General features: G+C 43.8%; 1 protein-coding gene and 1 pseudogene across 1 annotated transcript; one reads left to right on the top strand and one right to left on the bottom strand.

Moving 5' to 3' along the window:
- Nucleotides 1–249: 249 nt before the first annotated feature.
- Nucleotides 250–1052, top strand: LOC112260493 (annotated as a pseudogene).
- Nucleotides 1053–1999: 947 nt separating this feature from the next.
- On the bottom strand, nucleotides 2000–5421 carry LOC112250853 (pre-mRNA-splicing factor 38A). Its single transcript, XM_024421342.2, has 10 exons — nucleotides 5212–5421; nucleotides 4636–4795; nucleotides 4330–4451; nucleotides 4150–4235; nucleotides 3953–4063; nucleotides 3703–3812; nucleotides 2997–3023; nucleotides 2686–2771; nucleotides 2460–2508; nucleotides 2000–2283 (listed from the first exon to the last, which is right to left on the bottom strand). Exons 1-10 carry the CDS (start codon nucleotides 5339–5341, stop codon nucleotides 2238–2240), a joined length of 927 nt encoding a protein of 308 aa, XP_024277110.1. The 5' UTR covers nucleotides 5342–5421; the 3' UTR covers nucleotides 2000–2237.
- Between the last annotated feature and the right edge of the window lie 9011 nt (nucleotides 5422–14432).

The following is a 14432-nucleotide window of genomic DNA, read 5'->3' as shown; positions in this document are numbered from 1 at the left end:
TGTTCAAACCCTTGTTTTAACCAGCCCTACTCAGACAGCCCCGAGGACTAAACTGGAGAGTCACTTCACCCGGGGGCTGGAGGTCAGCAGGTACAAGCTGCTCAGTATCAGAGATCACCTGGAGGACATTGGCAGCGACGAGAGCTATCCGTGGCTGGGTCAGAAGTACAACTTGTGGGCTTATGTACACCACACCCTGGGCTCCACTAACATGGCCCTGCAGTGCCTCAGTAATAAGGCAGGTCCACTATGGGTCCTTGGCTGCTGGTCCACTATGGAAACCTAGCCTGAGTTCACTATCACCTGGATAAACCTGGCAGAGAGCCAGGGATATGTGATAAAGGTCAACGCACTGCTACAGGATTACCCCTCACCGTCCCAGGGAGAACTGCACCCCGAGGTATGTGCTGAAAAAGCCTGGACCCGTATGAAGTGTGGCCAGGACAAAAGACAGAAAGCGAGAGAGTACTTCCAAATGGCTATTAGGATGGAGCCTGGGTGAAAGGAGTGGCAATCGAGCCACGTCTTGGCCCTAGACTCAGTTATCTTTTCTAAGGCAGGAGTCTTGAGTTTATAGAGAACTTGAAACTTGCCAAGGAACACGATCCAGACAACTTGTATGTAGCAAGTGTTTACCTGTTAAAGACTTGGCAGGAGTGGCCAGGTGAAAAGAGGAAGCACAATGGCTAGTGAAGCAAATTTTAAAGAAGCCTGTCAGCTGCTATAATGGTATTAGACCCTTACTCTGCCTTTACAGGCAATACTTTTCACATGATGATGCTATTGACCTTGCACACAAGGCTCTGGAAAGACATCCAAATGTGCGTTACCTGAAAAAGCAGCTTGCAAAGTCCTACAAACAGAAAATCAATTCAGGAGGTAGATGGTCTAAGGGTGACAGTCTGAGGCAGAGCTTGATCAACAAAGCCATCAGTCTCTATATGGATGTGGTCTTACTCTACCCAGAGACGTCAATTAAGGTCAAACTGGAGCTTGCAAGCATCTCCGCAAAATCAAGAATTGACAAGGGAATTAACCCATCAGATCTATGAGGAATTACTCGCCAGCGTACAGGAGCCAGCCAAGTTACAGTTGCTCTACAACCACTACGCTACATACCTGTATTCCTCCATTAAGGATTACAATGGATCATCATAAGGCAGCAGAAATACCAAATTCTAACAAATATGGTAAAGTCTAAAAATGTTGAGGAAGATCAGAGAAGAGAAAAACGTAAGATGTGCAGAAATCCAGGAATTTCTTGCTAACTAATGGGACATTTTATTATGGGTTCACATAACAGAGCATGTGACTAACCTTGTGAAACTGTCCTATTATCATCTCCTGTCTTGGGAGTGTAATCCAGTGTCCTTGTATAGATCAAAACGGAACAGAGTCCCACCCAAGAACAAATATGTGATATCACCCAAAGCTTTGGACTTGACTGTACACTGCGCTTTGTAACTGTTATTCTCTCTGAGCTCAGAAATAAAATCTTGGGTTTGATTTGGACTCTAGGAGATTTTATTTTATAATATCCAATACACTTAACATAAAAAAATAAGAGCAAGGAGTAGAATTAAACAATCAAAAAGGTTAATCAAATTGAAGGGGACATACTGTATGTCTTGTTTTGATCGTCTTTGGTCGCTGCCGGGTTACTGTTAAGCAATTTGTGACAGATGTTCTGTCAAAAGCACATAAAATAAGTTATTTGTATAAATGTGGCTAACACTTTCAGGGTGCAACTCATACCACAAACAAATCACACATTCAAAACGAGGACATCGTTATATGCATTGATGACAGACATCCATAATAATATGCAACTATGTCCCAACTTCTGTAGTGAGATGCATCACATTACCAATTGTTTTTACAATAATGGTTTTGGTAAAACTAATATAATTGGGATTAACAACCATTGTTACCATGGTCCCTAACCTGCTTGGCCAGAAAATTCATACAGGGAGACTGTGCAGACATGACATTCTCAGTCTTATGTTCAAACCACCAAGCAACTTTATTCACTGATACATAGGGTTGTGGACAGTTCTATATGAGCTGCAGATTTTAGAAATAAAATTGAAATGGATTCTTTCTGCTACATGGTCTGAAAATATCTTAAAATGCAATTACCTTCTAAAACAAAATACAAGGGATTCCGTACAAATTTGGCCACATTAATGTCCAAGTCAGAAAAAGGAACTATCAAAGAGAACAAAATACAAAGTGGATCACACGTTTCCTCTTCGACTCTTCTTGTGGCTCTTTTTTGAACTCCTTGAATAGAGATGAAGACAGACAAAAGTTGGTGATATACTCACTAAAATGTCTCCCTCTCTCATTTGATGGTATTCAGACAGTTCAACTACACTATGAACACAGAGCAGCTTTTTAAAAAAATATTGGAGATCCTTGATTAGTGGTGAGGATCTTTCTCTTCTTTCATCACTCACCTCTCTGGGGTTTTGGAGTGACTGCGATGCCTGTGGCTTCTGTGATGCCCTGGGACAAAATGGAGACAGCTCGAGGTCAGACTGGGCAGGGGGAACGATTGTTCCAAACATCTTAAAGTCTAATGAGTACAGCTGAAAATATGTCACACAGCACAAATATAAACACTGGTTTGACTTTTTAAATCTTGTGCGTTGCAGGACGGTATGGTAGCCATCGCTATGATACCTGGGGACTTTGAGCGGTGACGTCTCTCTCGGGAGCGGTGGCGACGGGGGCTTTTGCTGCGGTGACGTTCTCGCCTGGGGGATGGGCTGTTGTGCAAAGGAGAGACAAGCAATGCACGCATCATTACATACAGGGCACTGTTTGCAAGTAACATGGACCCTAGTGAATTAAGTCTCAGTTCATGTATAATTTTAAAAAACTTCCAAGTAGGCTCTGTGTTATTATATTCAATACCATCCGTTTGGAATTCAAACAAAGGAAAATGTGAAATCCAGCAGAGAAGAATCCAAGCAGAAAACATGGCTACATACCTTCGTCTCTTAGGTGATCTGCTCCTCCTAGACGGAATAAAAAAGGATGCACAATCTTTAGTGTCTTGAGGATGTTATAGGAAATGACTACGAACTAGGAAGCTTTCAAGACATCTATTGGTGTATGTCGGCACCTAAACTGAACCATAAGAGAAGGGGGGGGCATGCATGTTTGCCCCCACACTTTTGATCTTAAATCACCACCTACTAATTCATCAACATGGAATGTCTGACATCTTGTAGAGTCCATGCCTCACCCAATTGAAACTGTTCTGAGGTCAAAAGGGGATGCAACTCAATATTAGGAAGGTGTACCGAATGTTTTGTACACTCAGTGTATAGCACAACTTCAGATTTCTCCCTGGTCTAAAAAAACTAAAAGGTATTGGAAGTTTTTACAGAGCTTCTCTTCCCTCAATTTTTGGTCATGCAGTGCAGTTCACAAAGTGATTGTGGTCCCGGTTATGAAGTTAACATTACCCAATATATCGAAAAATGACATCAGTTGTCACAAAAGATTTGTTATTTTAAGAAAGTAATGAGCTTTTTTTTTAAAGGAAGTGATTTGTAACGTTGGAATCGATTTTATGACTGACGCATGCTAGAATTGTATCAGTTTGGGGTCTCGCGGATCAATGCACTCATATCTTAAACATTCATTACATCCCTACTATAAACTGAGATACATGCATGGCTGGTTAGTTACCGTCTGGGTGAACGACTGCTGCGTCTGTAGCGTGGAGAGGGCGAGCGGCGAGGCCGGTCGTTGTCTCGGTAACTCCGTCTGTGGGGCTCTGGGGTCTGAACTCTCTCTGTCTGTAGACATTTGAACAGACAAGCAGAGAGAGACAGACATGGACAGTGAAACAGAATTCCTCCACCCACAAGTTTACGCAAATGTACAGTTAGCTTAGGCAGTTTATTGGTGGATAGGGGGATAAAGTTTAGACTACTACCTTCTCCTCTTCCTCATCTTCCTCTTCGCTGGTCTCCACCTCATCCAGGTCTTCTTCCAGGGCACTGATGCGCGTGTCTAACAGCTCCGCCTCCTCAAGAACCTGCCTTTTCTGTAGTCAACACACACACACACAAACTCAGTGATCTAGGTCAGTGAAACAACGCACGTGAGCACGTACACGGGTAGAAGACTTACCTGAAGCCTGGGAAGGATTATGTCACACATTCTCTCAGAGTGTAGCAGTTCATCAATAAACTCATCGACGTGTTGCAGCTCAAACTCTGAAACAGAGGGTGAGAAGAGAAATTGCCATTTAACTCAAAAGTAGGCAGTTTTGCATTGTATAATCATTCCACGATACACGTAAACACTCACCCCCATTTCGGTTCTGACTCTTGATTTTTCTGTAGTCGTTGTACAGTGGTTCCAGGTATTTGTAGCAATCCACTGATGTCCCAGTCAACCTCATGTACATGGCGCCAAGCAAGCGGACATATCTATGGTGTGGAAACCATCACAGTGAGGTTGCCACAATGGGAGTGTAAGGTATTTAGGTTCCGATTTTTTTTTAAATCACATTTGTCAAGCTGGGAGTTAGAAGATAGTGATAAATGAAAAGTTTTAAACACTAAATACAGAAATGCTTCTTATACTACAACCTGCCCGGAAGCCAAAACTTACTTGAAATCCTCGTTTTTGATAAATTCTACAATGATGTCTTTCTCTGGCTGGATCTGCAGCATCTTCAGAGTGAGACACAGGAACGGTGTAGGTTTGATATTTCCGCCATAAACTCCACCGACAAACTTCAGCGCCATGGCTTTGTCAACCACAAGCTCAGCTGTTGATCAGAGAGAAACCAGTGAGAAGAAATAATCAATATGTACCAGGCATAGTTCACTAGCTATTACTTCTGATGTGCACAAACCTCAACTGAGAGTAACAAATCAAATGTAACAGGGTAAAATTGACTAGATGCTAACTAGCGCACGTTCTGTTTACATTTGTGGTATTTGTATTTCAAGCTAACTAGCATTAGCTAGTTAAGACCATAGAGATTGTTAGAGGACTCATCTTATATCTGTGTTATTATTGCGTCTATGGACAGTGCCATTGAGGCTACAACCCATAGGAATCCCCACCCGGTTGACTACTTTGACTACTTTAAAATGGTGGAAGCCCTCAATGACGCGGCCCATGCTAAAAAGTCATTTTGGCCACACAGGGCCTCTATCATTCTCTATGGCCACAACTCACCCGTCAGTCCAAAGCATTCTTCTTTCCAGTATTTTGATTCATAGATTCGAGTACGAATGATTTTCTCTACCAAGTATTGTGGATTTGTTCCATGTATACTGTTGGCATCTTTAACCGTCCTATTTGCCATCTTCACAGCTCAAAACGGAATGAAAATGTTTTCCTGTGCGAAACGAACTCGCATTTTTACAGTATATCTTCCGGTGCAACAATTTACACTTCCGGGGCAGATTGTGAAGGCGTTCATTGGATGAAACTTTTCAGTCACATGCCAAACACGCAATTTTCTCGTGTAAGGTGTTACACGTGTTAAGGATAACTATTTTTTTTAAAGTTTATTTAACTAGGCAAGTCAGTTAAGAACACATTCTTATTTACAATGACGGCCTACCCGTTAAGAACAAATTCTTATTTACAATGACGGCCTACCCCGGACGACGCTGGGCCAATTATGCGCCGCCCTATGGGATTCCAAATCACGGCCGGATGCGATACGGCCTGGAATCAAACCAGGGACTGTAGTGATGCCTCTTGCACTGAGATGCAGTGCCTTAGACCGCTGCCCACTCTGGAGCCCTGTGGCTACATTATATGTGCATCTTCATTTAGCTCTATTATTTGACCTGTCTTTTATTTATTTTAAACTGCTTGGAATTTGATCAATTTAGCCGTTTTCTCAGATATGAGTTCCTGTCGCTTTGTGAGGATGGCAGCTAGCTAGTTAGCACATAATTGACAATAATATTTTCTGGCCGAGGAAGTTTGTTAAAAGCCCTGACGCTATCTTTCATATCAGCGAAAAATTATATAAATTCAGCAAAAAAAAAGGTCACTTTTTCAGGGCACTGTCTTTCAAAGATAATTCGTAAAAATCCAAATAACTTCACATATCTTCATTGTAAAACTTTTTAACACTGTTTCCCATGCTTGTTCAATAAAGTATAAACAATGAATGAATATGCACATGTGGAACGGTCGTTAAGACACTAACAGCTTACAGACGGTAGGCAATTAAGGTCCCAGTTATGAAAACTTAGGACACTAAAGAGGCCTTTCTACTGACTCTGAAAAACACCAAAAGAAAGATGCCCAGGGTCCCTGCTAATCTGCATGAACATGACTTAGGCATCTTGCAAGGATGCAAGGAGGCATGAGCTCCTTTTATTCTCTGTCCCCAACGCTCTAGGCGACCAGTTTTGATAGCCTTTAGCCGCACCCTCATACTACTCCTCCTCTGTTCCGAGGGTGATGTGGAGGTAAACCCAGGCCCTGCATGCCCCCAGGCACCCTCATTTGTTGACTTCTGTGATCGAAAAAGCCTTGGTTTCATGCATGTCAACATCAGAAGCCTCCTCCCTAAGTTTGTTTTACTCACTGCTTTAGCACACTCTGCTAACCCTGATGTCCTTGCCATGTCTGAATCCTGGCTCAGGAAGGCCACCAAAAATTCTGAGATTACCATACCCAACTATAACATCTTCCGTCAAGATAGAACTGCCAAAGGGGGAGGAGTTGCAGTCTACTGCAGAGATAGTCTGCAAAGTAATGTCATACTTTCCAGGTCCATACCCAAACAGCTCGAACTACTAATTTTAAAAATTACTCTCTCCAGAAATAGGTCTCTCACTGTTGCCGCCTGCTACCGACCCCCCTCAGCTCCCAGCTGTGCCCTGGACACCATTTGTGAATTGATCGCCCCCCATCTAGCTTCAGAGTTTGTTCTGTTAGGTGACCTAAACTGGGATATGCTTAACACCCCGGCAGTCCTACAATCTAAGCTAGATGCCCTCAATCTCACACAAATCATCAAGGAACCCACCAGGTACAACCCTAAATCTGTAAACAAGGGCACCCTCATAGACGTCATCCTGACCAACTGGCCCTCCAAATACACCTCCGCTGTCTTCAACCAGGATCTCAGCGATCACTGCCTCATTGCCTGTATCCGCTACGGAGCCGCAGTCAAACGACCACCCCTCATCACTGTCAAACGCTCCCTAAAACACTTCTGTGAGCAGGCCTTTCTAATCGACCTGGCCCGGGTATCCTGGAAGGACATTGACCTCATCCCGTCAGTTGAGGATGCCTGGTCATTCTTTAAAAGTAACTTCCTCACCATTTTAGATAAGCATGCTCCGTTCAAAAAATGCAGAACTAAGAACTGATATAGCCCTTGGTTCACTCCAGACCTGACTGCACTCGACCAGCACAAAAACATCCTGTGGCGGACTGCAATAGCATCGAATAGTCCCCGCGATATGCAACTGTTCAGGGAAGTCAGGAACTAATACACGCAGTCAGTCAGGAAAGCTAAGGCCAGCTTCTTCAGGCAGAAATTTGCATCCTGTAGCTCCAACTCCAAAAAGTTCTGGGACACTGTGAAGTCCATGGAGAACAAGAGCACCTCCTCCCAGCTGCCCACTGCACTGAGGCTAGGTAACACGGTCACCACCGATAAATCCATGATTATCGAAAACTTCAACAAGCATTTCTCAACGGCTGACCATGCCTTCCGCCTGGCCGCGAGGGCATGCTGTCCGGTCCTCTGGCAGTCTCTATGGGGGTGCCACAGGGTTCAATTCTCGGGCCGACTCTTTTCTCTGTATATATCAATGATGTTGCTCTTGCTGCGGGCGATTCCCTGATCCACCTCTACGCAGACGACACCATTCTATATACTTCCGGCCCGTCCTTGAACACTGTGCTATCTAACCTCCAAACGAGCTTCAATGCCATACAACACTCCTTCGTGGCCTCCAACTGCTCTTAAACGCTAGTAAAACCAAATGCATGCTTTTCAACCGCTCGCTGCCTGCACCCGCACGCCTGACTATCATCACCACCCTGGATGGTTCCGACCTTGAATATGTGGACATCTACAAGTACCTAGGTGTCTGGCTAGACTGTAAACTCTCCTTCCAGACTCATATCAAACATCTCCAATCGAAAATCAAATCTAGAGTCGGCTTTCTATTCCGCAACAAAGCCTCCTTCACTCACGCCGCCAAACTTACCCTAGTAAAACTGACTATCCTACCGATCTTCGACTTCGGCGATGTCATCTACAAAATAGCTTCCAACACTCTACTCAGCAAACTGGATGCAGTTTATCACAGTGTCACTAAAGCACCTTATACCACCCACCACTGCGACCTGTATGCTCTAGTCGGCTGGCCCTCGCTACATATTCGTCGCCAGACCCACTGGCTCCAGGTCATCTACAAGTCCATGCTAGGTAAAGCTCTGCCTTATCTCAGTTCACTGGTCACGATGGCAACACCCACCCATAGCAGGCGCTCCAGCAGGTGTATCTCACTGATCATCCCTAAAGCCCACACTTCATTTGGCCGCCTTTCGTTCCAGTTCTCTGCTGCCTGTGACTGGAACGAATTGCAAAAATCGCTGAAGTTGGAGACTTTTATCTCCCTCACCAACTTCAAACATCTGCTATCTAAGCAGCTAACCTATCGCTGCAGCTGTACATAGTCTATCGGTAAATAGCCCACCCATTTTTACCTACCTCATCCCCATACTGTTTTTATTTATTTACTTTTCTGCTCTTTTGCACACCAATATCTCTACCTGTACATGACCATCTGATCATTTATCACTCCAGGGTTAATCTGCAAAATTGTAATTATTCGCCTACCTCCTCATGCCTTTTGCACACAATGTATATAGACTCTCTTTTTTTCTACTGTGTTATTGACTTGTTAATTGTTTACTCCATGTGTAACTCTGTGTTGTCTGTTCACACTGCTATGCTTTATCTTGGCCAGGTCGCAGTTGCAAATGAGAACTTGTTCTCAACTAGCCTACCTGGTTAAATAAAGGTGAATTTTTTATTTATTTTTTAAATGAGGACTGCAGATGTGGCCAGGGCAATAAATTGCAATGTCCGTACTGTGAGACGCCTAAGACAGCGCTACAGGGAGACAGTGAGGACAGCTGATCGTCCTCGCAGTGGCAAACCACTTGTAACAACACCTGCATAGGATCAGTACATCCGAACATCACACCTGCGGCACAGGTACAGGATGGCAACAACAACTGCCCGAGTTACACCAGTAGGCCTATTGTAAGGCAGGTCCCCACCAGACATCACCGGCAACAATGTAGCCTATGGGCACAAAACCACCATCGCTGGACCAGACAGACTGGCAAAAAGTGCTCTTCACTGACAAGTCATGATTTTGTCTGTGGAACTTGTTCAGTTTACGTCTCAGACGTCGAATCTTGTTATGTTCATACAAATATTTACACGTGTTAAGTTTGCTGAAAATAAACGCAGTTGACAGTGAGAGGATGTTTCTTTTTTTGCTGAGTTTATATACACTAAACTAAGTGTAGAAAACATTTTTTTAAGAACACCTTTCCTTTCCATGTCATAGACTGACCAGGTGTGCAACTCAATATTAGGAAGGTGTTCTTAATGTTTTGTACACTGAGTGTATATGACCATTTTATAAATGGTAAACTTGCATGTATTGCATTTTGGAACTCCGCTCCCCCCACCACCCCAAGATGAATGGTTTTGACCACGCTTCACTGCTTTAGATTGGTGCAGCTAGAAATCACAAGTGTTTATCCTATATTATAAACTGGGTGGTTTTACATATCATTTGCGGCGTGCATCATGAGAAAAGCCATTGTAGCCTATGATTTGACTTCCCCTAGCTGTGAGAACCATGACATGAGCACAGGCTGACTTATCACTGCTATAGCGCAGCTGAATAGCCTGCCAGCAGCCTACCGAAGGTGGCACCGTGTCCATTACAATGTAGAACAACGCGACACTAGTCCAAATCGTTCAATAATTAGACTATCCATATTGATTTTTCTATATCTATGGCGGATTCAGAGCTGCAATTTATGAAATATGCCAGGACTTTGGCTATAACAATAGATGGCAAAGTCAAAGATACTGGTTTCCACTATCCATCTGGTGAACATTTCACAAATTGCTTATGACAAATCCAGCTCCAGAACCAACTATAGCCAGCTGGCTAATCTTTTGAATAAGGTGTAGCAACAACAGATAACATTAGCTGGCTGAATAAGGTTAGCATGCTAGCTATAAATAAATATATATTTTTTTCATTTTCTATTTCCTTTTCTTAAACCTATGTGCTTGGTTATGTTATTTGCTAACTATGTATTTTGAATGTGTAATTCAACTTCCGTATATGTTTGTACAATTTTAAAAGTTTAATAAGATTTTGTTTGTTGTTGTTCAGCACACATTTTCTCTTGAGTCTTGTCACAGTTCAGTAGCCGAAGTCTACGCCCTTCATCGGTGATTGGTCAGCAGTAGGGATTATTCAATGAAGTGTTTGTTGTCATTCAACAACAGACGACTGGTTTTCATGCACATTTTTTAAATTGAGTTAGTTAGGTGTAAAATAGCTCGACTAAGACCTCTGCAAAAACGTCAAAATTAATAACAGAATTCTTGAGTTATCTTTGATTAATTCTGACAATTTTGAGGAAGTGTATTTGTTGCTACGGTGTTTCAAGAGGGACAAACCGCAATATTGCCGCTTTTCTCTAGTTTTTCAAACGAAGGTATTATAATAAGGGAGCATGCAAGCACAGACGTTCACTTCGCCGAGCCAAGTTCTGCTCGGAGCAAAACGAACCTGTCTGCGGACGCCTTGAGGGTTCCCACATATTTCCATGTTACAGCATGGAAAACCGACAGACGTGCTAGTGAACTATCTCCATGTCCGCGGCCCCATTTTGATTTCAAATTTTTTTTTGCAACCCCACCATGTAAAAAACGTTACATAATCAACGGCCAATGTTTACTTTTTTAATTGGGTCTATGACAGTCTATTACAAAATCACAATATCACCAAAGTGTGTTGTGACGAACATTTCAAGCAACATTCCCAGCTAATGAGAATCCAGTCATGGTGTTTATTTAAGAGAATGAACCCGATTTAACAAGGCAATCTGTTGGAACATTGCTGCGGGGACTTGCTTCCATTCAGCCACAAGAGCATTAGTGAGGTTGGGCGATTAGGCCTGGTTCGCAGTCGGCGTTCCAATTCATCCCAAAGTTGTTCGATGGGATTGAGGTCAGGGCTCTGTGCAGGCCAGTCAAGTTCTTCCATACCGATCTCGACAAACCATTTCTGTAAGGACCTCGCTTTGTGCATGGGGCATTATCATGCTAAAACAGGAAAGGGCATCCCGAAACTGTTGCCACAAAGGTGGAAGCACAGAATTGTCTACAATGTCCGAACCATGAAAAACAGCCCCAGACTATTATTCCTCCTCCACCAAACTTCACAGTTGGCACTATGCATTCAGGCAGGTAGCGTTCTCCTGGCTTCCACCTAACCCAGATTCATCCCTCGGCCATGGAAACACATTTCATGAAACTCTTGACGAGGAGTTTTTGTGCCGACGTTGCTTCCAGAGGCAGTTTGGAATTCAGTAGTGAGTGTTACAACCGAGGACAGACCATTTTTATACCCTTCAGCACACGGCGGTCCCGTTCTGAGAGCTTGTGTGGCCTACCACTTCGTTGCTGAGCCGTCGTTGCTCCTAGACTTTTCCACTTCACAATAACAGTACTTACAGTTGACCGTGGCAGTTCTAGCAGGGCAGAACTTTGACGACCTGACTTGCTGGAAAGGTGCCATCCTATGACAGTGCCACGTTGAAAGTCACTGCTCTTCAGTAATGCCACTCTACTTCCAATGTTTGTCTATGGTGATTGCATGGCTGTGAGCTGGAATTTATACACCTGTCAGCAACGGGTGTGGCTGAAATAGCCAAATCCACTAATTTGAAGAGGTGTCCACATACTTTTTATATATATAGTATATCAGTGTAAGGCCTGATCGGCTCTTCTCCTTCAGAAACTGACCAGAAGGCGACCGCTGACCACACTGCAGCCCTATTGGAAAAGAGTTTCAGTAACCCTGCCCCCAAGAAGGAGACCACCGTGCTATTGGCTGAGACTCTGTCTCGACTCTGTAAGGATAGGAGAATGTCTTTTTATTTTGGTTGTAACCATCGTTGACCCCAAGTGGGAGATGCCGATGATAGATATCAAGACACAGGATTGTGCCCATTCCATATTTGTCTCATTATTTCTACTCTACACATTTCTTAGACCCATTGCAATAGAATTACACATCATTGACTTGAATGGGGATGCTTGCTCTAGTCATTCCATTTCTATGACTGACCCTGTGTTCCACTCCTTAGCTTGACTTGCTGTGGACCAGGAAGCAGAACGTCATGTACACCATGTCCACCACCACATGAAGGCGCTGTTCTACTGGTGTGTCCAGGCTTGCAATCACCTCTACCTTCATTACATATGCATTTGTACTTATTAAGGAGCTTACTAATGAGCTTCTGACAGGTCTTCAACTTTATATATTCTGTTTCTGTATTGCTTATGAAGTGTAATTGTGCATTCTTGCAACTCTAGTGGTGTGTGCAGTGTGGATGAAAGTGTTTGAGTGTGTTCAACTGCATCTTACGGTGTTTAAAACTGTGTGTGTGTGTGTGTGTGTCTCTCTCTCTCTCTCTGTTTGTGTGTCCAGGGCCTGACCAGGATGTTGTTCCATCCGTCCATCCGTACAGCTGCAGCAGATCATCATGACAAGTTCAAGGCCTTTGAGGAGGATGCTCTGCAGCTCATCTCTAGAAAGGTAGGCCTTTTTTTGTCGTTTTATTATCCATCCCAAGGGGTGCACAACTCAGGTCCTTGCATTCCAGTTCTTCTGTTTTTTTTTCTTCCTGCCTCTTAATTGATCAGTTACTGTCTTCAATTGGAACCATGGATTGGAAAGGTCTGCCAGTGATACTGTGAAGTGTTTTATTTGGCAGTACCTATTGGCGAGTGGTGTGTCTGTCTCTGACCGCTGTCCCTCTCCCGTCCTCCACAGGATTGGTGGGTATCATGTGATGGAGGCCCTGGATGAGAAGTTCTCTTCCACTTACATCAAAGCCACCAGGTAAGATAAACCCCATTGGCCCACAGAGCTGTCAATTGGTTCCCATTGGCCCAGAGAGCTGTCGATCTATGTGAAATCGATGTGTTCGGTGTTCGGTGTGCATTGGTGTAGGAGCAGCTCTTCCTGAGGGCGGTAATCGCTGAATTCAGGCGGCTGTGACTGGAGGCTGTCACCTTCCAACAGGTATAGACCCTACTGAGGTCAACATTGACTTACTACAGCTCTTGCTCAACACACATCTTTCCCTCTTTTACCTGCATTGTGAAATTTTCCCGAGATTCCCTTATCTAAAGTCCTCCACCCTCCCTCTAGGTGTTAGTGCAGCACCAGGCGTTATGTCATGTGGAGGGCCTGCAGCCCATCAGTGTGTCCAAGGGTCTAGCCGTGTGTCAGCACCCGAGGGCGTGTTGTCTGCTGCTGCTGGAGGCCAGCCATCTAGACGTACTACAGAGGATCAGACTCGACGTCAGCCAGGACGACGTGCTCTACGCACGCAAGGCCGACAGAGAGACCACCAGGGGTCCAGGCAGGTGTCCACCCTGTGTTTTCTGACAAGGTTGGTCCTAACATAACAACAACAAAAAATCTCAGTTCAGGAGAGCTGCAGTATCACCAGGTTTCAGTTGCAGTCAAGCATTAAACTGTAAGTATATCAGTTCCTGAGCCAGATAGGGAAAGGAAACTGGCTCTATCAGCACTATCTCTGTCAATTGATTAATGTACTCTTTTGTACAATGTACTCTCTCACACTGAAACTCTCCATGTCAACTGTTGGACCACATAGTCCCATGCCTGCCCTTGACCACAGCCAATACTACTGTACCATTCAGGACTGGGAACATGAATCCCACAGACACCCCTTACTTTGTCAATTAATCTGACCATATATACAAGGTGATATGGTGGCTCTTTTAGAGGCTCACAGTTTGGTTTGATGCTGTCTTCTGAGAGGCAGAGGTTGTTTTTTTTAGGACAAGGATCCTCTGTGTTTAATATTTATTTTACGAATGCTTTTCAATGTTGTCATTGTTGTCAGCACCATTCGTTTTTGGAAGCATTTGAAAGGGAAATGGCATCGTATTTTATTATGGAATTCTGTTCTAATCCAAGCACACAAGAGATCATGACATACTTGGTAGTGTGTGTGTTTGCTAAAAATTACCCTTCATACAAACTATTGGAAGGATATTTAGATCTGGCGTTAACTCATTGTGTTGATGGGAGAACTAGAGTTCCTCATCA

The sequence above is a fragment of the Oncorhynchus tshawytscha genome, linkage group LG01 (assembly GCF_018296145.1).
Source record: "Oncorhynchus tshawytscha isolate Ot180627B linkage group LG01, Otsh_v2.0, whole genome shotgun sequence".
Taxonomy (NCBI): domain Eukaryota; kingdom Metazoa; phylum Chordata; class Actinopteri; order Salmoniformes; family Salmonidae; genus Oncorhynchus; species Oncorhynchus tshawytscha.
This window is presented reverse-complemented; position numbering and strand designations above follow the sequence as displayed.

Coding starts and splice junctions, on each gene's coding strand:
- LOC112250853 (XM_024421342.2), bottom strand. CDS start 5,341: ATGGCAAATAGGACGGTTAAAGATGCCAACAGTATACATGGAACAAAT. Junction 4,236..4,329: donor GAGTCAGAACCGAAATGGGG/GTGAGTGTTTAC, acceptor CCTCTGTTTCAG/AGTTTGAGCTGCAACACGTC. Junction 4,064..4,149: donor TAATCCTTCCCAGGCTTCAG/GTAAGTCTTCTA, acceptor TGTTGACTACAG/AAAAGGCAGGTTCTTGAGGA.